Source organism: Moschus berezovskii, chromosome 12 (assembly GCF_049115385.1).
Source record: "Moschus berezovskii isolate FMDL1 chromosome 12, NW_MosBer_1.0, whole genome shotgun sequence".
Taxonomy (NCBI): Eukaryota; Metazoa; Chordata; class Mammalia; order Artiodactyla; family Moschidae; genus Moschus; species Moschus berezovskii.
In genome coordinates, this window is record NC_142471.1 from 70,528,371 (window position 1) to 70,550,377 (window position 22,007).

The window sequence follows — 22,007 nt, forward strand, 5'->3', positions numbered from 1 at the left end:
TATCCATATCTCATGGAGAATTATGAAATACAGAAAAAAATGATAATTTAAGAAAAAATAGCCTTACCATTGTTTCTTTGTCTTTTTATACTTTTAAAATATTATTTTATGTGCACCATGATCATGGTGGAAAGAATGGTATCACCTTATGGTAGGTTATACTTAGGTTTAGGTGGGCAACTGTAGTTTGTCACCCGGCAAACGTACACCTTCCTTCTGGAAAATTTCTTGAATATCCTTTAAGAAACCATCTTTCTCCTATTTTCAGTTGAGTGGAATAGATCTAAGTCTCATTTCCAAGGCTGATTTTAAGCCAACTAGCATTTCTCATGCCCTTGTCCACAGTGATTAGTTCAGGGGTGTTATTAAGACATTAGGATATATTTACTAAGCCTTCTGAAAAGGAGAAACTTTTCTCTTCCTCCTACCATTGTAGGAGGTTTTCTTCCCTGATGATCTGATGTGAGGTTGGTATTTGTGGCATTTGGGTATCACACGAAGTCTTAGATGAAATTAAGACATAGTACACAGACAGACAGAAAGACGAGATCCTTGGTAATATCATTTGAGTTGCTGGATAAAGCCACAGCTGAGCCCAGAGAAGCTCTATACTTTATAGTTAATTGAGTCAATGCTGCTACTGCTACTGCTGCTAAGTCACTTCAGTCGTGTCCGACTCTGTGTGACCCCATAGACGGAAGCCCACCAGGCTCCCCCATCCTTGGGATTCTCCAGGCAAGAACACAGGAGTGGGTTGCCATTTTCTTCTCCAAATTGAGTCAATAGCCCACACTTTTTCATTTTTGGCTCAAGCTGGTTAGAGTGGCACCTTTCTTTCATTTCTAACTAGATCCCCTAGAGGTTAGATGGGGCCATTTACCTAGCTACGGCCAAGGAATGTTTCATTTTTTATTAAAAACACTTCATTGCTAGTTCAAGGCTCTCCAGAACTCTTCCCATCCCATGGTGTGCATGCATGGTCAGTCGCTCAATTGTGTCCGACTCTTTGTGACCCCATGGACTGTAGCCTGCCAGGCTCCGCTATGCTTGGAATTCTTCAGGCAGGAATACTGGAGTGGGTTGCCATTTCCTCCTCCAGGGGGTCTTCCCAACCCAGAAACTGAACCCTTGTCTCCTGCATCTTCTGCATTGTCAGGTGGATTCTTTACCACTGAGTCACGTGGGAAGCCCATCCCACGTTCTGAGGAGCTATTAATTGGTGGAGCCTCTGTCGGCTTTGTTCCCTGAAAGACCAGGGAAGAAAAGAGATCCTGTCAATCCACAGTGAATTTGCAGCATGAGTGAGATATAAATCACTAGGGTTTCAGAAATAATTGCCACCAAGGAAAAGTTTGTTCTTTCCCATATACCAATACAATACCTTATGTTCTACCCTCTGGGCTGTGGAATGTACTTTATACACAAGAATTACTCTAAACATAAGGTAAAATACATTAATGTCTCTGTAACAAATATTTCCACAGACTGTTGACATGTGAACACAAAAAAGTAGGTTGGATTAGAATTCAATATTTTTAAAAAATCCCTTTATAAGGCACACTTACTTGGATATTCAGATAAATCCTGCTGACACAAGCACCGTCCTCTATACCCCAAACACAAACTTCCCCTGACTGTGTGAGTGTCTGTAAAAGAAAGAAAAATAAAACTCAAATGGAAAACAAGACTGCTACAGGAGCATCTTCTCAATTTCTTTCTAGTATGTCAATCACTGATGATTTAAAATAAAATTTCATTTTATTTATGTGGATTAAAATTACTTTACAATCTCAATGTTAATACTTCTGATTTAAACAAATATTAACTATTACCTTTCAGTTCAGTTCAGTTCAGTTGCTCAGTCATGTCTAACTCTGCGACCCCATGGACTGCAGCACGCCAGGTCTCCCTGTCCATCACCAACTCACAGTTTACTCAAACTCAAGTCCATTGAGTCGATGATGCCATCCAACCATCTCATCCTCAGTCGTCCCCTTCTCCTCCCACCTTCAATCTTTCCCAGCATCAGGATCTTTTCAAATGAGTCAGTTCTTCGCATAAGATGGCCAAAGTATTGGAGTTTCAGCTTCAGCATCAGTCCTTCCAATGAATATTCAGGACTGATTTCCTTCAGAAGTGACTGATCGGATCTCCTTGCAGTCCAAGGGACTCTCAAGGGTCTTCTCCAACACTACAGTTCAAAAGCATCAATTCTTCGGCGCTCAGCTTTCTTCACAGTCCAACTCTCACATCCATACATGACTACTGGAAAACCCACAGCTTTAACTACATGGACCTTTGTTGTAATGTCTCTGCTTTTTAATATGTAAAGTAATATGTAAATATGTATTTGATATGTATTAAATGCATATTAAACATGTATTTAATACGTAAAGTAATGTCTCTGCTTTTTAATATGCTGTCTAGGTTGGTCATAACTTCTTCCAAGGAGTAAGTGTCTTTCTTTTAATTTCATGGCTGCAGTCACCATCTGCAGTGATTTTGGAGCCCAAGAAAGTAAAGTTTGTCACTGTTTTCATTGTTTCCCCATCTACTTGCCATGAAGTGATGGGACCTGATGCCATGATCTTAGTTTTCTGAATGTTGAGTTTTAAGCCAACTTTTTCACTCTCCTCTTTCACTTTCAAGAGACTCTTTAGTTCTTCTTCGCTTAATATGTGTTGGCATAAATTTTTTTGGTGTTTATCCTTCTAGTGTTCTCTGAGCTTCCCAGATCTGTAGTTTGGTGTCTGACATTAATTTTGAAAAGTTCTCAGCCATTATTACTTCAAACATTTCCTCTGTTCCTTCCTTCCTTTCTTCTCCTTCTGGTATTCCTATTATGTGTATGCTATACCTTTTATAATTGTCCCATGTTCTTGGATATTCTGTTCTTTTTGATTCTTTTTTCTTTTTGAATTTCAGTGTTGCAGGTTCTCCTGACATTTCTTCAAGCTTATTGATTCTTACCTCTGCAATATTCAGTCTATTGATGAGCCCACCAAAGGCATTCTTCATTTCTGTTACAGTGTTTTATATTTCTAATATTTCTTATTTTCTTTCTTAGTGTTTTCATATCTCTACTTATATTTTCCAATCATTCTTTCATGTTGCCCACTGTTTTCATAAGACCCCTTAGTATATTAATCATAGTTGTTTTAAATTTCTGGCCTGATAAATTACATCTTTGTAATTATTTTCAGATACAACAATATCTGAGTCTGGTTCTGATGCTTTCTCTGTATCTTCTAACTATTACTGTCTTTTAGTATGCCTTATAATTTTTGTTAAAAGCTGGACATGATGTACTGGGTAAAAGGATATGAATTAAGTAGGCTGTAATATGGGGTTTTATGTTTATCTGGCTAGGAGTTAGACTGTGTTTATTGTCTGCTGTAGCTGAATGTGTCAGAAACTAAAACTGCCTCTAGTGTCCTTGTTTTTGGTCTGAGATGTGCAGATTCTCCCATTGTAATTCTCCTGGGTACTGGCTCCAGGGCTGGTTTCTACTTCTGGGTATCTGCTCCAGCAAGCTATGATTCTTTACATCTGCCTGTCTGTCTCTATAATTTTGGGGGCAGTGGTTTCCCCTGTGACCCCAATTCTATGATGGGTCTCAGAGGAATGGTTGATTTTAAGTTTATTCAGCTTTTCTTTCCCCTTGTTGTAAGGTTCTTTACATGCCAGACTGGAAACCCAAAGTTCATCTTGTTCATTTTTCTTTCACAGGATCAAGACTGAAAGCATTTTAAAGTAACTGCAATGTGATACAGTTTAAATTCTGTTTTGTGAGTGAGTACATGATGTTGTGGATCAAGTATCTAAATTCTAAACGTGAAAATCTTGTCTTAATTTTTATTTAATTTAATTTTTATCAGAGAATATCTGCAAGAAAAATCATATAATCAGAATCTGACGACTGAAGACTCTTCAGTTCAGTTCATTTCAGTTCAGTCTCTCAGTCGTGTCCGACTCTCTGCGACCCCATGAATCACAGCACACCAGGCATCCCTGTCCATCACCAATTCCCGGAGTTCACTTAAACTCACCTCCATCGAGTCAGTGATGCCATCCAGCCATCTCATTCTCTGTCATCCCCTTCTCCTCCCGCCCCCAATCCCTCCCAGCATCAGAGTCTTTTCCAGTGAGTCAACTCTTCGCATGAGGTGGCCAAAGTATTGGAGCTTCAGCTTTAGCATCAGTCATTCCAATGAACACCCAGGACTGATCTCCTTTAGAATGGACTAGTTGAATCTAGGGAAGAACTCTTAAGTGTTACCTATTCCATAGTTTATGTATCTTTTTATTAATATTTGTTAGAGTTCCCAAAATCTTAATGGATTTGTTGATGAATCATATGGAAAGTGAATTACATTTCTTGAGATCAACTAAAGGTAAACAGTTAAACATCAGAAAAATTTTTTCTTTTCTAAATGTAGAGGGTGGGTTTTTTTTTTTTTAAGTAGACTGAATACATGTTTTATGCATGGCAACTATTTCATTTTCATTTTCAGATGGGGCGGGATCACTGAAAAAGGGTAAAATGAGTGCTGACAACTCACTAGCAATGAATGTGTTTAAAGATATGGCTTGGAAAGCTTGGATGGTGAATACAAACAGGATGGCTCTTAAGATTTTAATTGCTTTGGTCATGTTCAGAGACTTAATATTATGAAGTCACAATGTAATGATGTCATTTTAACTGGGGAGTAGATCTGATGATGGAAGTGGCTGACATTTCTACTGCATCTTCAAGAGTACACTCTGCTTCCTATTTGAAACAGGTTGCATATAACTTCTAAATCTCATCCTTAAATCCTATTGTGGAACAAAGGCAATATTCCTTACCATGCAGTATTCATTTCCAGGTGTGATAAAGTCTGTTGCCTGAAATTTCCCATCACAAGCCTCTAGGACTTTTTCAAAGGTTGGCTCCTCACCAAAAGTATAAATAAAAATAGACCCCTGTAAATATACCAAAAAAGAAAAAAATAATGCAATTGTTGTGTGTTCTGTTGAAAAAGTAGTTATTAAATGTTCACTGTAAACAAGACACTGTGTGGGAAAATGTGATGGGAAAGTAGAGATAAACTCAGTAAGGCCCTGACCTTGAGGAGTTTAAAATCTAAATATTTGTTTTATTGATCCTTGCATTCACTCATCACTTAAAATATTCAAGAAATAAGACTTCTTTTCTCCATTTCCAGGCATTCGTTTTTTAGGTTGCGAAACATAATGAAGCACTTTTTCCTGACTTCAAAAAGTATGTCTATTTATGAAGAAAGTTTGAAGAATGTGGAAAACCAAAAAAGTTGTTCAGTTCAGTTCAGTCTCTCAGTCGTGTCCGACTCTTTGTGACCCCATGAATCACAGCACGCCAGGCCTCCCTGTCCATCACCAACTCCTGGAGTTCCCTCAAACTCACGTCCATCGAGTCGGTGATGCAATCCAGCCATCTCATTCTCTGCCATCCCGTTCTCCTCCTGCCCCCAATCCCTCCCAGCATCAGAGTCTTTTCCAGTGAGTCAACTCTTCACATGAGGTGGCCGAAGTATTGGAGTTTCAGCTTTAGTATAGTTACTTGGCAGAGACGCATACGGTACAGGATAGGTTTTTTTTGGAGAGGTGAATTTGGAACCTGAGAATGATAAACAAATTTTAAAGTAACAGTGTGTCTAAAGCTGTTACTTTAAAACTTGTTTATCATTCTCAGGTTCCAAATTCACCTCTCCAAAAAAAATCTATCCTGTACCGTATGCGTCTCTGCCAAGTAACTATACTAGGGTAGGTTACTAGCAATAAGAAGTCTGCTTTAAACTGATCACAAGTTTTTATTAAACATGAATGTTTTTATTCTTGTTTATGTAAAAAAACACAACTCTGTAAAGTTTAAGATTTGGTTGGTATTTACTGATTTTACCTTTCATTCATTCTTTCAACAGATATGGAGTGGACACACTGTGCCAGACACAGCTCTGGATGCGGGGGCTACATCAGAGGACAAGACAGACAAAAATTCCCTGCCTTCATGGAGTTTACGTTCTGCTGGGGGATTCAGTCAATAAATAAGATATCTAAATAATATATATTATAAGTTAAAGAGCAATGATTGTAGAAAGAAAAAAATAAAGCAGGGAAAGAGTATATGACATGGCAAAATAAGAGGGCAGAATTCAAACCTGAGTGTCTAAGAAACACTTTACTGAGAAGGTGAGTTTAGGGAAAAGACTTGAAGGAAATGAGGAAGGTATTCATGTGGACTCTGTGGGGAATGCATTCCAGACAGAAGGAACAGCCAATGCACTCTGAGGGAGGAGCAAACCTGGTAAGTACAAAAAGCTTACATGATGGCCAGCATGACTGAAGCAGGGTGAACAAGACCACCAGTAGGAGATAAGGCCAGGGTGGGGAGTGGAGTCCACATCATGAAGAACCTTGTAAAGCATAGTGAAGATTTTGGCTTTTGCTCAGAATAACATAGGCAATCACTGGAGGGATCTGAGTAGTAGAGATGCTTTTCTCACGTTGGCTACTGTGTTAAGTACACACATTTATTTAAGTACTGACAAAAGTATATTAAAATCTGTTGAGATCATGACTTTGCTATTCCTTGTCATTTTATCATGTTTTACTTTATATATTTTGAAGCCATTTTATTTGGTACATATATATCTTAAAAGTTTATAGACTTCTAGTGAATTTAACTTTTTACTATTCGAAAATATTAATAAACTCATTTATCCTTAGGAATGATTTTTGCCGAGAAGTCTACTTTGTCTAATATTAATATATCGCCAAAGACTTTCTTTTGGTTAATGTTTGCATGATATATCTTTTCCTATCTTTTTATTTCACTATCAATTTTTAATTTGCTTTCAATGTTACTATATTTTTAAAAATTTACTTTCAATCTTATGCTTTAGATATGTCACTTGAAAACAGTGCATAGTTAGATCTGGCTTTTTTTTAAATCAAATACGCTAATCTTTGCCTTTTAACTGATCAACTATTTTGTTTTGCTTTAATTATAATTACTAGTATATTTGAGATTAAACATTACACTTTAATTTATGCTTCCTATTTTCTTCTCAGTTGCTTGTGTATCTTTTCTTCTCTTTTCTTACCTTCTTTTGGGTTGCTTTCTTTAACACTTCCACCTTGCCCCTCTATTATGTGGAAATTTCATCTAATGTTTCAGTTCTTTTATGGTTACCTTACAGGTCAGAACACGTATACTTAATTAGAAGAACTTAAAACCTTTACTCTTTCAGCAGGTGAAAGAATTTACCTGCCAATGCAGAAGACTCAGTTTTGATCCCTGAGTCTGGATGATCCCCTGGAGAAGGAAATGGCAACCTGCTCTAGTACTCTTGTCTGAAAAATCCCATGGACAGAGGAGACTGGTGGGCTGCAGTCCAAAGGGTTGCAAAGAGTCAGACACAGCTGAGCGACTAAGCACACAGCACACTCCTTTCCCTCCAACTTCACATTATTTTTGTTGTTTTATACAGTCAGTCTTCACTTACATTTCTCCACACATTTACTACTGCTCTTCATTCTTTTTGCATCACAGTCTTTCCATCTGGGATCATTTTCCTTCTGCCTGAAGTACATTCTTTAGAATTTTCTCTAGTGATGACGTACTAACAAATGCTCATTTCTAAAAATGTCATTTTTCATCCCTATACTGACAAGTATTTTCCCTGGGTATCAAATTCAGTGATAGTAACCTTATTTCACTAAATCAGGGGTCAGCAAACTTTTTCCATAAAGGGACAACCAATAAATATTTTAGGCTAGGCAGGCCGTGTGGTCTCTCACAACTACTTAATACTACCATTGCAGTGTGAAAGCAGCCACAGACAATACATAAACAAGTGGGTCTGACTGTGTTCCAGTAAAACTTTATTTACAGAAACAAGCAGGAGGCTGGTTTTGGCCCATGTGTCCACAGTTTGCTGACCCCTGAACTACATGGAAGATATCATTCTACTCTTTCTTACTTATATTATTGCCAAAGAAGTCAGCTGTTAGCCTAATTGAAAGTCCCTTGAAATAATCTGGTTTTCTCTCTGACTACTTTTAAGATTTTCTCTGTCTTTAGTTTTCAACTGTTTCACACTGTTAAGTCTAGGTGTGTATATCTTTTTATGTATCCTGCTTGGGATTCACTGGGCCTCCTGAAGCTATAAATTCATGTCTTAAATCAGTTCTGGAAAATATCTCCTTAAATATTGCTTCTGTCTGACTCTCATCTTTGGAATTCCAATCAAATACATGTTAGATCTTTTCACTATATCATTCATTTCTCTTACCCTCCCTTCTGTATTTTGTACACTTTCGTCTCTTGGGTACATTCTGAATAACTTCTTCCAATCTATCTTCAAGTTCATCTATTCTCTCTTTGGCTGCGTCCAGTCTTCTGACAGACATATGCATTTAATTTTTACTTTGTAAGTATATTTTTCTTTTGTATGATTTCTATTTGTGTCTTTCTCCCTTCTCTTAGGTTACATTTTTTATTGTTTTCTGTCCTCCATAGATACTTCAAGTTTTTCATCTATTAAAACATCATTAACACAGTTGTTTTAACTTCTGGTAATTACAGAAACTTGAGTCTTTCCATATTTCAGTTTCAATTTCTTTTAGGCAAAAAAAATCATTCAATTTTACTCGTAATTTATCTAAAATCATTGCCCAGCAATATAAACTGCTATTCCTGACTTAGGAGTCTTCCTAACAGTATAATTCATGTGGGCATTTGATTTTATCCTGCATTTATTTCCCTCCCTTCTTCTCTTACAGAACCTATACTCTCCTTAGAGAACCACCCATTACCACAATCTCAGTTTATGTTTGAGTAGATGACAGAGGATGGGATCATTGGATGGCATCACCGACCCAATGGACATAAGTATGAGTAAACTCTGGGAGTTGGAGATGAACAGGGAAGCCTGGTGTGCTGCAGTTCATGGGGTCGCAAAGAGTTGGACATGACTGAGTGACTGAACTGAACTAAACCGAGATGACTCTACCTAGGCACCAAGGTTAGACATGTTACCTAGGCCTGGTCAATGAGAGTTTGGAATCCCTCTGGACATAGTAATTGACCCAGGGGTAGAAAGGTGACCCAAGTTAGTACAGTTAGTCCAGGTTGCAGGACATTTTTTTTCCAACTGGTATCTTTCTACTAAGGTCACCAAGAAGATAAAAATATAAAACTGGAGTTTCGGGAGGTTCTTTTGACACCATCTTCATAGAAAGGGAGGAAGTAGAGAGGAAACAGAGCTAAGATATGGCAGAAAAACAAGGCTAGTAGCAACATGGGAGCGCCCATATTCATATTCCTTGCTTGCTTTCAGTTATATATGCACAAAAAGAAGAAACAAACACTCAAGTGTTGCCTGGACTTTTAAATTGGCTGATTTTTCATTTGCAAGCTAAAGAGTCCTGACTAGTAATGGATCAGTATGCAGCACATTCTGCCCTTCATTCCTGTCATGCAATGATGATAATAATATCTGAAAACTTATCAAGAAATCACCCTCTATCATACCTTGTCTGTCTGAATCAGCAACATTCTGTAACTAGGAGAAAATAGCAAATGTTCCACCGGCCTTTCAACCTCAAGAAAATCCTCCACTTTATAATTTGTATCTTTAATAAATAAAGAATACACAAAGCCATCCTAGAAACCAAAAACAATGAGATAAATGAAGAAAATTAGTCTCAGTCCATGCATAGTATACTTTCCTCATCAAATCAGCTAAGATTTATTGATTAGCATCTACTGTTCATTTTAGGAAACATCATCTATGTTTACATTATCTAGAATGCTCTGTCTTCTTACCTTTATTTAGCCAATTTTTAACCATGTTTCCTGGTCAAGTTTTAATTTTATCTTTTTTTCTGAAACATTTTCAATTACCTAAAATTTTACTAATCTCCCCTTTCTTTGAACTTCTTAATATTTATCACCTTACCACATTCTTCATGATGAAGGACGTGGGGTAGATGAGGCAGAGTTTACCATGTGGCTGGTATTCAGCAGTCTCCTTACTTCAAAGGACCTTAGCCTTCATGTATGTTCTATCATTATTGTGTGCATTTCTTAAATCTCTAAATGACTCAAAGGTAGGGAGTGTGCTGTTTATTTCCTTTGTAGTCTCCTTTCTAGTTTTCCACACAGTGCTAGAAACAGGGCAAGTATCCAGTAAAAATGGGTTGGTTAAATGTTGATCAGCAAGTTGTAAACAGTTTTAGGTTAATTTAACTACTTTCAAGAAGAACTTATTTTTACAGTAATGAAAAGATTTTGGGCAAACTCAGCCATCATTTCTAGATTAGACCCCCTAATGACTAAGAGGTATTTGTGAGATGGCTTGGTTCAGACTTGGGGCCTCGGGAAAAATGTGCAAGGTGCTTTCTCCAAGCTCATCATCACCAGAGCAGATGCTCCAAGCTTTCCTTTAAACTAGATTTAAAAAAAAAGAGGACCACCAAGGGTGACTTGAGAAGGACAAATGCAGACTAAATGTAGAAGGAGGTAGTCCATTGCAAGGTTGGGGAGAGGAGATTATGAGCTAAATGTAGGTTTATGAGCTCCAGACTGCTTCCTGTTGGTGGAGCTTTCATTCTGACAGCATTTTGCAGCTGCCCTTAGGTTCCTAGAGGTGTGATCTGTAGCAAAAGAAGAGACAAAGCTAACAGTGGTTTGGGACAGCTAGCAGTAGACCTGAAATTTTACTGTAGGTTGGCTTCAAACCTTAGCATTGATTACAACCACATGGAAAAGTAACATGGTCTGGCCCCTTTTCTTACTTACTCAAGCTGTGTGCCCTAAAAAATAAGAGAAAGGACTTTGGAGTTTACCATGCTTGGGTTCAATTTCCAGCTTCTCCACTTACTGATTGGTGAACTCTGTAAGACTTGACTCCTTTGAGTGTGTGTGTGTATGTTTTCGGGTGGTGGATTTTTTAATTTTATTTTTGTTTATTTGCAATAAGACAGACATATGATAATTCACTATAATGTTTTCTATAATTTTGTGTATATATATATATATTATTTGTAATAAAAAGTTTTACAATAGCATCTCCTGAAAAAAGAATTTTAATTAATAAACTGACAGAATTTGATATCACATATTATGGTTCATCATAGTAAATGGCAGCAAATAGAAATTTTGTATATTTTCTTTTTCCATTTGAAATATTTTTAAACCATTTTTAATTGAAGTGTAGTTAATTTATAACATTATGTTAGCTTCAGGTGTTTATATATTTTCTTGAAAGCAATTAATTTTGAAGAAAAAATACATTACAATTCCAGAAGCAAGCACGCCTCCCTTCTGATACGCCATGGTGACTGGACTGATAAGATTTCTTTCAACTTTGGGAAAGAAAAACAAAGTAAAACAGGTGACACATAATTAAAAGTGCCATACACAGTAATCGGTCTCACTTGCTTTACTAGAACTATTCATTTCTTTGTAATTCCTTTTTCTACAGATCAACTTCCTATCAGAATATATGCTATGGTGCCTCTCAAACAATAAAGAATAAAAGCTGCTTTGTAATGGTTACTGATGATAATGATAAATTAATGATTAATGGTAAATCATACAAGTTGCTTTTTTTTTATGTTCTGTATCATCAGATCTATGGGAGTAACATTGTGGAATTATATAGTAAATATATTTCCTTTTTTAAGGAAAGAAATTATCAGAGATTTTAAGAGGCCAGGGGGGAAAAAGACAAAAACTATATCATTATTAAGCTGTATACTTAAGATTTGCATATTTTATGGCATATAAATTTGTACCTCCATAAATAAAACATAGTGGATTTTTAAAAGTAAAAATTAAAAAAAGATTTATAAGATCTTTGTTATTAATAAAATATTGTCCTGGGGGAAAGTCACAAAAAGCACACTAGCTTTTATGTAGATAAACTGCAGGAACTACAAGATCAAAGGCTCAGAGACACCTGCCAGACTTTTCTTTATTGCATACTACCTGCTCAGCATTTCGCATAGTGCCCTTTCCTCCAAAGACTGTTCACCTCCCAGGAGTTTCTTCTCTTTAATCCAGCTGCCACCAGAGTCCATTGCTATGACTCTGGCCTAGTCTAGATGCCTGCAGCTTATGGCCACTCCTTTCCTGGACTATGGATAATTTATGTCCTCAAGCACAGTTCCAATTGGGGTACATCTCCACTCAGGAGTTGATGTCATTCCACTGTCAGATGGATTAGGTATAAACACCTTAGTCAGACATTCAAGGTCAGATGCAGTATCACTTAGATGTCCCTTTACTCCCACTATTTATGCATAACACTTGATGCTCCAGACAAACTGGACAACTTCTTGTTTCTCAACCTTCCCCATGTTTTCTTGTTTACACAGATACCATTGTCCAAAATTTCACCTACCCTCATCTCTGCCTGTGAACCTATCCTTTAAGGGCTATTTCAAATGCCACCTACAACATGACTTAATTTGGCATTTTTCCCTCATCTGTATTTCCAAAGCGTCATAAGCTTTCCTCACATCTTGATTTTCCTGGCTGCAATTATGTGTCGACTTGTCTTATTCTGTATAATAAAATATAAATACCTTGAGGCTGTTGATTATGAGATTATATATTTGCCACCTATATTAACTCAAAGGCACCAGTGTCCTCCACATTGTAGAAGATAGAAAACATTTATTTGGAAGTATTTTAATACATGTATCATGAAAATGATAAGAAATAGTATATAGGATGGAATTAGCAATAAAAGACTATGTACAGGGACTTCCCTGGAGGTCCAGTAGTTAAGACTCTCAACTTTCACTGCAAGGGGTGCAGGTTCAATCTTTGATTGGGGAACTAAGATCCCATATGCTGTGCAGTATGGCTAAAAAAAAGACTATATACAACTAAGTCCTAAATTGTATAAAATATCACAAAATAGAAATTTGGAAATGAGAAATATTGTTTTATAATTCACTTTAAAAACACAAAGAGGTGCCAATTTACCCTCTAGCAATCTCTGGGATTAAACTATAGAGCCAAAGTTGAAGTCACTGTTCCTAACTTCAGAGTTGATGACTAGTGGGAAAGAGAGTCTTATTTAACTTATATACAGAGTTCATCATGCAAAATGCTGGGCTGGATGAAGCACAAGCTGGAAACAAGATTGCTGGGAGAAATAACAATAACCTCAGATATGCAGATGATACCACCCTTAAGGCAGAAAGTGAAGAAGAACTAAAGAGCCTCTTGATGAAAGTGAAAGAGGAAAGTGAAAAAGCTGGCTTAAAGCTCAACATTCAGAAAACTAAGATTATGGCATCCAGTCCCATCACTTCATGGCAAATAGATGGGGAAACAATGGAAACCGTGACACCCTTCATTTTGGGGGGCTCCAAAATCACTGCAGATGGTGACTGGCAGCCATGAAATTAAAAGATGCTTACTCCTTGGAAGAAAAGCTATGACCAACCTAGACAGCATATTAAAAAGGAGAGACATTACTTTGCCAAAAAAGGTCCGTCTAGTCAAGGCTATGGTTTTTCCAGTAGTCATGTATGGATGTGAGAGTTGGACTATAAAGAAAGCTGAGCACTGAAGAATGTATGCTTTTGAACTGCGGTGTTGGAGAAGACTCTTGAGAGTTCCTTGAACTGCAAGGAGATACAACCAGTCCATCCTAAAGGAGATCAGTCCTGAATATTCATTGGAAGGACTGATGCTGAAGCTGAAACTCCAATACTTTGGCCACCTGATGCAAAGAGCTGACTCATTTGAAAAGACCCTGATGCTGGGAAAGATTGAAGGCAGGAGGAGAAAGGGACGACAGAGGATGAGATGTTTGGATGGCATCACCGACTCAATGGACATGAGTTTGAGCAAGCTCTGGGAGTTGGTGATGGACAAGGAGGCCTGGCGTGCTGCAGTCCATGGGGTCGCAAAGAGTCAGACATGACTGAGCAAATAAACTGACTGACTGGGAAGGACAGTCAGGCACAGGAGGCATTATATTTTGATAACAGCAGAGGACGAGGCTCTAACAAAGATGTGAGTCTGATGGAACCCCAGATGGGGCACCCGAGTTTGCCTGTAGGTTGGATTGAGGACACAGAGGCTCCACGATGGATAATTTCACTAGGTAGAGAGGAAGACATGGCATCCTAGACAAAGGTAACTCCCAATGCCAGCAGGCAGATATTAGAGAGAGTACAGAAATGATGAGAACTTCTATGAGGCTCAAGTGGGAGAGCTGGAACTGGAATGACAGGCCAGAAGAGAGACTTATTTTTTAGAGAGCTGAGGGATGGCATTGTGAACATAAGATCAGAGGGTGGCCCAGGCCTGGAGAGTACAGATGAGAGCAATGGGAAGAGTGAGGTGGGGGCAGTGTGGCAGGCTGGGGTAGGAAAGCTGAACCTAATGGCTTTACTTTCACAGTGGAGTGTGAGTCAGGGAACAGGAGAGAGAGTATATGAAGACGTGTAGATGGGGAAGACTTGCTGTAGGATGTGGTGTTTGAGCTGCAAACTGGAGGATTCAGAGTGAAAGGTGACAAGGGAATGAGCTGGCTGTGAAATGTCTGTGAAATGATGGGAAGAAATGACTGGCTAGATCAGAAAACTCATACTAGGGAGTAGTCAGGAATATTAACGGCACAGGTAAGAAAAGATCAGAGAGGGATTGGAATTAAGCCATAGTCGTCCTTGAGTTAAATGTGGAAAATGGTCTTCAAGAAGGGCAGTTTGGCAGGGATGGGATGCCTGACTTGGGTCAACTATGGATTAAGCTCAATGAAATCAGCTCTATGGTTGCTGCAGAAATCAAGGTGTGAAACAATAAGAAGAATTAGAGTGGAAAGTGCATTGGTCAGGTTGGAGAACTTGCCCTGGTGAGACTCCCTTCTCAAAGTGTCTACATGTCGCTTCACACAAGGTGATATTGGCTTCTCTGACCCAAGCCAACTCTGATGGGACCAGGAGTGGACACTTGATCCAAGGAGAAGAGATCAAATTCTCTCAGAAATGCTAGTGAGGCAATGGAAAGTAATTTTCAAGATGGCGGTTGGTCCTAAAGGAAGGTCTCATGGAGAAAGAGTTACTGTGGAAGGCAGGGAAGGGCCTATTAGCGGATTAAACAGGCATATTGTGAGGAGGGCTTCCCAGGTGGCGCTAGTGGTAAAGAATCTGCCTGCGAATAAAGGAGATGCAAGAGATGCAGGCCTGATCCCTGGGTGGGGAAGACACCCTGAAGTAAGAAATGGCAGCCCACTCCAGTATTCTTGCCTGGAAAATTTCATGGGCTGAGGAGCCTGGTGGACTATAGCCCACGGGGTCACAAAGAGTCGCACAGAACTGAGCAACTGAGCACCTATGTACACGGAAGGATACAGCATAGTAAGAACATGGACTCTGAAGTCTTACTGTCTGGGTTCAGGTGTCAGCTCTATAGTTTGCTAGTTATGTGAATTTAGGCATGTTTCTTAAGTTCTTAATGCCTCCATTTCTTCATCTATATCATGAAGATAAAAATGTATTTCTGTATGAACTTGTTTTAAGGATTATGTGAAATATGTATATAGAGTGCGAGTAGAAAGTCTAGAGCATAGAACACTTAATATAGGTAGCTAAAAGAAACATCCAGAGGACTCGGTAACTAACTAGAGGATAAAGAAGGAGGAGGAACCAAAGATGTCTCTAGAAAGAGAAAAATACGGAACAAAACATCCATTGTCAAGTGCAAAGCCATTACCAATGGCTACACTTCTGGGAAGATGAAGCAAATCAGTTTCTTACCCCTTGGTGGTCCGTCTTCTATCTTATTAAGCACAGTTACCTTCAAGTTTTCTCCATTAACCATTAAAAGGTGACCCTCTTCACAGCCAACGTACAGGTCACTTGTTGGAGTCCAGCAGTGCATAGTCGGGTGAAGCAAAGAATACAGATCGTCTTTAGGCTTCAAGGAAAGATTTAAAACCTTGTGTTAAGACAACAGTCATGGCTTAAGGGCCAGAGAAATACTCAACAAAAACAATTTCCAAGATGAAAACAAATTAATATGTGTCTACATGCATTTATTGGTCCTGCCCTTTGCCCAGAGCTAAATGAACGTCTTCCTGCTCCATTTCTCTCTCTACATTTTAATTCCCTAGGAAAAATATTAGGGGTTTTTGCCAACACATTGAGAGTTCTGGTGTCAGGTTTTTTGCAGAAGTCTTGAGTAATAATTTGTATGCTGTTTCTTGGTGGACTTTTTGATATCTTGGATCTAAGAAAGCCATTATTTAGCTAAAATAACCCCATTTGAGGAAGATTTGGGTCAACCTTTTCTCTCCTGGTTCATGGCAGGGGGCATGAATGTGATTTTTCTATAGAGTGGTTGGCCTCAACCCTCTGCTTAGTTCTCTATAATGGAGAATGAGAAGAGGACCCCTGGTCTGGTTCTCAAGGCCTCTCTAGTTAATGAAACATCCTACCTGACTTTGATTCCATGGAAAACTCAGAGAGAAATGCACAAAAGCTATGGAATGTACCTAGAAGAAAAACTGGCTTTGGGAACTAAAACTAAGGGTCTATGGCAAATTTTTCCTGTAAAGGACTAGGTAAAAAATAAGCTTTGTGGACTACATAGGTCTTTGTAATATCCCTTTCTTTCTTTTTTAAACAATTTAAAAAAGTGTAAAAGAACAGTCTTAGCTTGCTTGAAGTCACATAAAGGCAGGTGATAGTTTGCTGATCTCTGCCTTAGATGATAATATCTCAGTGTTATGTCCCCTGTAGCTTTAAACATTCTGTCCAGCAGGGGAGAGGCCACTCCCCCTTTCTGTCCACACAGAGTAGGCCTCCTTGTAAGTCCTGGACCACCTGGTTATCTTCCCAGAGGTAAAATATTTTGGACATGCGCCCTCACCTCTGCCCCCCAGAGCACTGATTAAGATTCTGAATTCAGGGTACTATAAAGTAACATAGCATGGTGTTCTTTCCTTTCTATTTAAACAAGTCAAACATACTACACTTTACTTTTATTTATCTATTTACATATTTGTTTATAACAAAACATTTAGTACTGAGGATTTTTTTTAATGCTATACTATTATTTAGAATTACATTAGCTACAACATAATGTCTTTGTTTTCTTTAGGCATCCTTATAGCCATAGGAACAGAAAACATTTTTAATAAGCTAATGGCCAAATTAATAGACTTCTTATATTCTTTGAGAGATCCATATTTATTTCATTCATTTATTCATTCATCTGCCAAATATTTACATATCATGCACTGTTCTAAGCACAGGGATGTAGCAATGAACAAAACAAACCAAAAAAAAAAAATCTACCCTCATGGGACTTAATCCTGGTGAGGGAAAACAGAGCAAAAAGAAATTAAGGAAAAAAAATTATACATACATACATACATAAAATATTATGTGTTGAAAGTGCTGTGAAAGAAAAATAAAGCTGGGGAAGTTGGAATAGGTCTCATGGTTGGGGAATATGGTAAACCCATATAAATAGCCATTTTTTCCATTCAAAACTTGATAATGCAGGCCACCATTGTAATAAATACTCAATTATTTAAATAGCATATACTGCTCTTTAATTTAGGAAAGGTAAAGCAGGGGTAGCCCTGCCAAAGTAATTATTCTACTGGATTCCCAACTGATACAAATGTTTGCATATTAGTATTTCCACAAACATTTACTGAGTGTTGATTATATACCATGTATTGTACCAGAGAGATCTCTTGTATTGCTAAGATTATCCGTCTTCTCAATAGGAAATTCACATATTGAGGGAGAAGTAGTGTCAACAAACATCAGAATCAGAAAACAAGGTAGTTCATAGCAGAAGAGTATTTAAATATTACAAGAGAAACTACAAGAAAGCAATTTGTTCTTCCTGATGGAGTGAAGGAAATGGACAGAGAGAGAATTGTCATTTGAGATGGACCATGAAATATGAAAGCATAAGTGCTTCATGTATAGAAGCACTTCTCATCATAATTTTTTTAAAGGATAGGTCATCTTGTCATCTTTAATGTATGGTTGGTCTATTTCATGCCCTCATAGCCTTGAATCCTTAGAAAATAAAACTTGAGTCACAATTTGGCCACCCAGTGGGCAAATCACTCAAAAGGATTAAACTGTTGCTGATCAATGACATTTTTTGTGGTATCTAACTAAGATTTGACTCAGAGGGGAAAGAGTTACTGACTACCATTATTTAATATTCATAATTTAAAAGTTGCCTGGTTGTCTTGATGACATTTGACTATAAATCACAAAAAGAAAGACTCTTTCTTAGTATGGCAATGAACTTGAAATTTTTTAAAAAACCACACATATCTGGTTCTCATAATGTTAGTGAACATATATGCCTCAGAGGGTGAGGATTAAAACTTGGAATTTTCTTGTCTTAGTATATTAAACTAGTACTGTGTGCAGTTTTATTTAAGATAAACCTGGGCTTGTCTTCCTATTATTTTCTTTCATCAATAAATGTTCTGTGCCATTTAAAAATGAACGTGATATTATGTGGTGTAAGCAGAAAGAATAATTTTCAATTATGGAAATGGAAAATTTTAAAAGAAAAGGTGCCAACAGTATTTAAAAGTATTTGTTGGTAACACCATATCCTTGCTCAGTCCTCTGGAATCAAACATTTTGATCACTTGAAGACCAAACATAAAATACTCAAGCCCAACTTAATATTGCTTTAGAAAATGTAAGCATCTGAATATGTGTCAGAATACTTGAGCTTTAAGAGGAATTTCTATTTAGCAATTTTTTTACAAGGTCAATGGAAAAAGAAAACTGGACACTTCAGATTAAATTTACTATCTTGGATACAATTTCTGCCCAGATAACATCTGCCTTTGATTTCCCCCATGCTACTACTGGATACCATTTCTAATGCCCCAAATAAGTTGTATAATGTGATGCTTGCCCATTTAAAGACCTATTATGTGCTTTTCTACTGTTAGCTACAAGAAATAAGGGGACTATTTAATATTTGTAATTTTATAAAAATTCACATTTGTCAACTTTTAACACCTTTAAATAGGTCAAATCCTTACTAATTTCTTTGCCATTGGTACTGGGCCACAAGAAATCTCATTCAAAGGAATAGAATCAAGACATTTGAGATCTAAGTTTAGTTACACCTTCACTCATATAGACATTATTCAATGTGTTAGCAATTTTTTTTACCTTATTTATCTATAAGATGAAAGAATTAAATAGTGGCAAAGTTGTCTTCTAATTTAAATGTAAAATAAATGGCTTTAGTAACAGTCACTGTATAATTTAAAGATGTCAAACTTTAATATTAAATTTCTATTTTCAGGAAAAAAATTGAAATGTACTGAGTTACAAAAGTCCTAGGAAAGAAATATGTCTGTTTATTATGAGTATTTTTCCTAAAAATGGTAACTCCATATTTAAGTATTTAAAGGCGGCATTTCTGTACTAGTAAAAGTATAGGCATTTTCTGTACTATTAAAATAATTAGTTATTTCCTATAATTTGAAAAAGTGAATAATTGTCATCCTTTAGAGGAAATACTAAGAGCATACACTCTTTTCTCTTACTTGACATTTTTTAAATGATACGAACAATTGCCTGAGTTTTAAATGCTTTATGTAGGATCCATGAAGTTAGTACACAAGATGAATGATGGGGTTGAAATAGTTGAAAATGTGGCTTCTTTGGTATCAAAAACTAAACATAGAAACATATTTTCCAGTTGTAAATCTTGAAGGCTGACGTGTTTGTTTTTACTTTGCTGCCCCACTGTGGCTGAGTGTGGTTGCATTTCCAAGGCTAAGACATGTACTATTAACAGGAATTAGTTATCTTCTGTAATCAGGAAAAGTGAATAATTGTTAACCTTTAGAAGAAATACTATAAGCATACACATTTTGGTTGCCAGAGACTTTTTCATAAACTAATTATCACGTGGAACTATTTGAAACATCCATAGCTTAACGCTCTGCAGTGGTCAGAAAGCCCTTGGGAACCTCTACTTCCATTCTCCTTGGCTTGGAGCTTTCACACAAGTGTTCATGCAGGTTCCAGAGGTGCAGCAGAATCCAGCTCCTTACTTTCATCCCAGAGACCCTGCAGGTGTCAGTCTCTGCTCCCGGCCTCCTTGACAATCACTGAGCCTTACTCCCCAGCTCCCTGTTTACTGTGTTCCAGCCACAGGATTCTCGTCTCAGCTCCTCAAGAATACTGAATTCTGTTCTCTCCCCAGGGCCTTCACACACGCACTTCCCTCTGCCGGAACACTCTTTACCCTGCTTGCGGCAGGAGGAACGCCCCCTCGCCCTTCAGAGCCATCTCTCCAGAGGCCTTCCTTGAGCAGCATGTTGCTCTCTCCCTCACCTCCACCCCCATCTCCCATTTATCTGTCATAACATCTGCCACGTTTTGCAACTATTTACTGTATCTCTTCGGGAATTCCCTGCTGGCTCAGGCGGTGAAGCGTCTGTCTACAATGCGGGAGACCCAGGTTCGAGCCCTGGGTTGGGAATCTCCCCTGGAGAAGTAAATGGCAATCCACTCTAGTACTATTGCCTGGAAAATCCCATGGACAGAGGAGCCTGGTAGGCTACAGTCTATGGGGTCGCAAAGAGTCGGACACGACTGAGCGACTTCACTCACTCATTGTATCTCTTTACTTTTGGTACTGATGTCGTTGTCGCTGTCTCCCTAATAGAATGGATGCTCTGAGAGGTAGGCCTATGCCTGGTTGGTCACCACATGCTATTGTCTAAAACTGTGACTATTATACACAAGAAGCTTGATAAGTATCTGTTGAATGAAACAAAAATGAGTAACTGTTGGCAAACTCCCTTATGAAACTCTCTTCCACTGTTTGCCAGGGCCTCTTTCTCTCCTGGGTTTTCTCCTATTTCTGTGACAGCGCCTCTTCAGACTCCACTTCTTCCTCCTGTCTTTGCAGACATTTTCCTCTCTGGCTCTCTTCCCTGACACCCTCTCTCTCCTTTCCCTCACCCCCTACCCATTCCCCTACCCCATGCTCCATGCTCCCACTATCCTCTCTGCAGTAATGACTCTTTTTTTTTTTATTTCTAAAAAAGAATTTTATTAAAAAAGCACAAATGCAAAGAAATGAACAGAGGAAAATTTATGCGTCGAACCTGGACTGGTCACTTATGATAATATACATGCTACAATTCCATTCTCTCCAATCATTCCACCTTCACCCTCTCCCACAGAGTCCCAAAGACTGTTCTAAATGCCTATGTCTCTTTTGCAGTCTCTTATACAGGGTTTAGGTTACCATTTTTCTAAATTCCATATATATGCGTTAATATACGGTATTGATGTTCTTCTTTCTGGCTTACTTCACTCTGTATAATTGGCTCCAATTTCATCCACCTCATTAAAACTGATTCAAATGCATTCTTTTTGATGGCTGAGAAATACTCCATTGTGTATACGTACCAAAGCTTTCTTATCCATTCATCTGCAGATGGACATCTAGGTTGCTTCCATGTCCTGGCTATTATAAACAGTGCTGCAATGAACATTGGAGTACATGTGTCTCTTTCAATTCTGGTTTCCTCGGTGTGTATGCCCAGGAGTGCGATTGCTGGATCATATGGCAGTTCTATTTCGTTTTCTGAGGAATCTCCACACTGTTCTCCATAGTGGCTGTACTAGTTTGCATTCCCACCAACAGTGTAAGAGGGTTCCCTTCTCTCCACACCCTCTCCAGCACTTATTGCATGTAGACTTTTGGATAGCAGCCATTCTGACTGGTGTGAAATGGTATCTCATTGTGGTTTTGATTTGCATATCTCTGATGATGAGGGATGTTGAGCATTTTTTCATGTGTTTATTAGCCATCTTTATGTCTTCTTTGGAGAAATGTCTGTTTAGTTCTTTGGCCCATTTTTTGATTGGGTCACTTAGTTTTCTGGAATTAAGCTGCAGGAGCTGCTTGTATAATTTGGAGATTAATCCTT

The 22,007-nt window shown here is 38.1% G+C and overlaps 1 protein-coding gene across 4 annotated transcripts in view; it reads right to left on the reverse strand.

Annotated features, from left to right (window-relative positions):
* The window catches only part of CFAP43 (cilia and flagella associated protein 43), a 110,909-nt gene that overhangs the window by 65,599 nt on the left and 23,303 nt on the right, over positions 1-22,007 (reverse strand). For 3 of the 4 annotated variants that reach the window (XM_055424713.2, XM_055424712.2, XM_055424711.2), the window contains 5 exons: positions 15,808-15,967; positions 11,324-11,391; positions 9,557-9,688; positions 4,849-4,965; positions 1,566-1,646 (listed from right to left, as the gene is read on the reverse strand). In XM_055424713.2, the coding sequence (XP_055280688.2) occupies positions 1,566-1,646; positions 4,849-4,965; positions 9,557-9,688; positions 11,324-11,391; positions 15,808-15,967 (558 nt within the window). Of the gene's footprint in view, positions 1-1,565; positions 1,647-4,848; positions 4,966-9,556; positions 9,689-11,323; positions 11,392-15,807; positions 15,968-22,007 lie in introns of those variants that run through there. The other variant, XM_055424714.2, reaches the window with a different exon arrangement.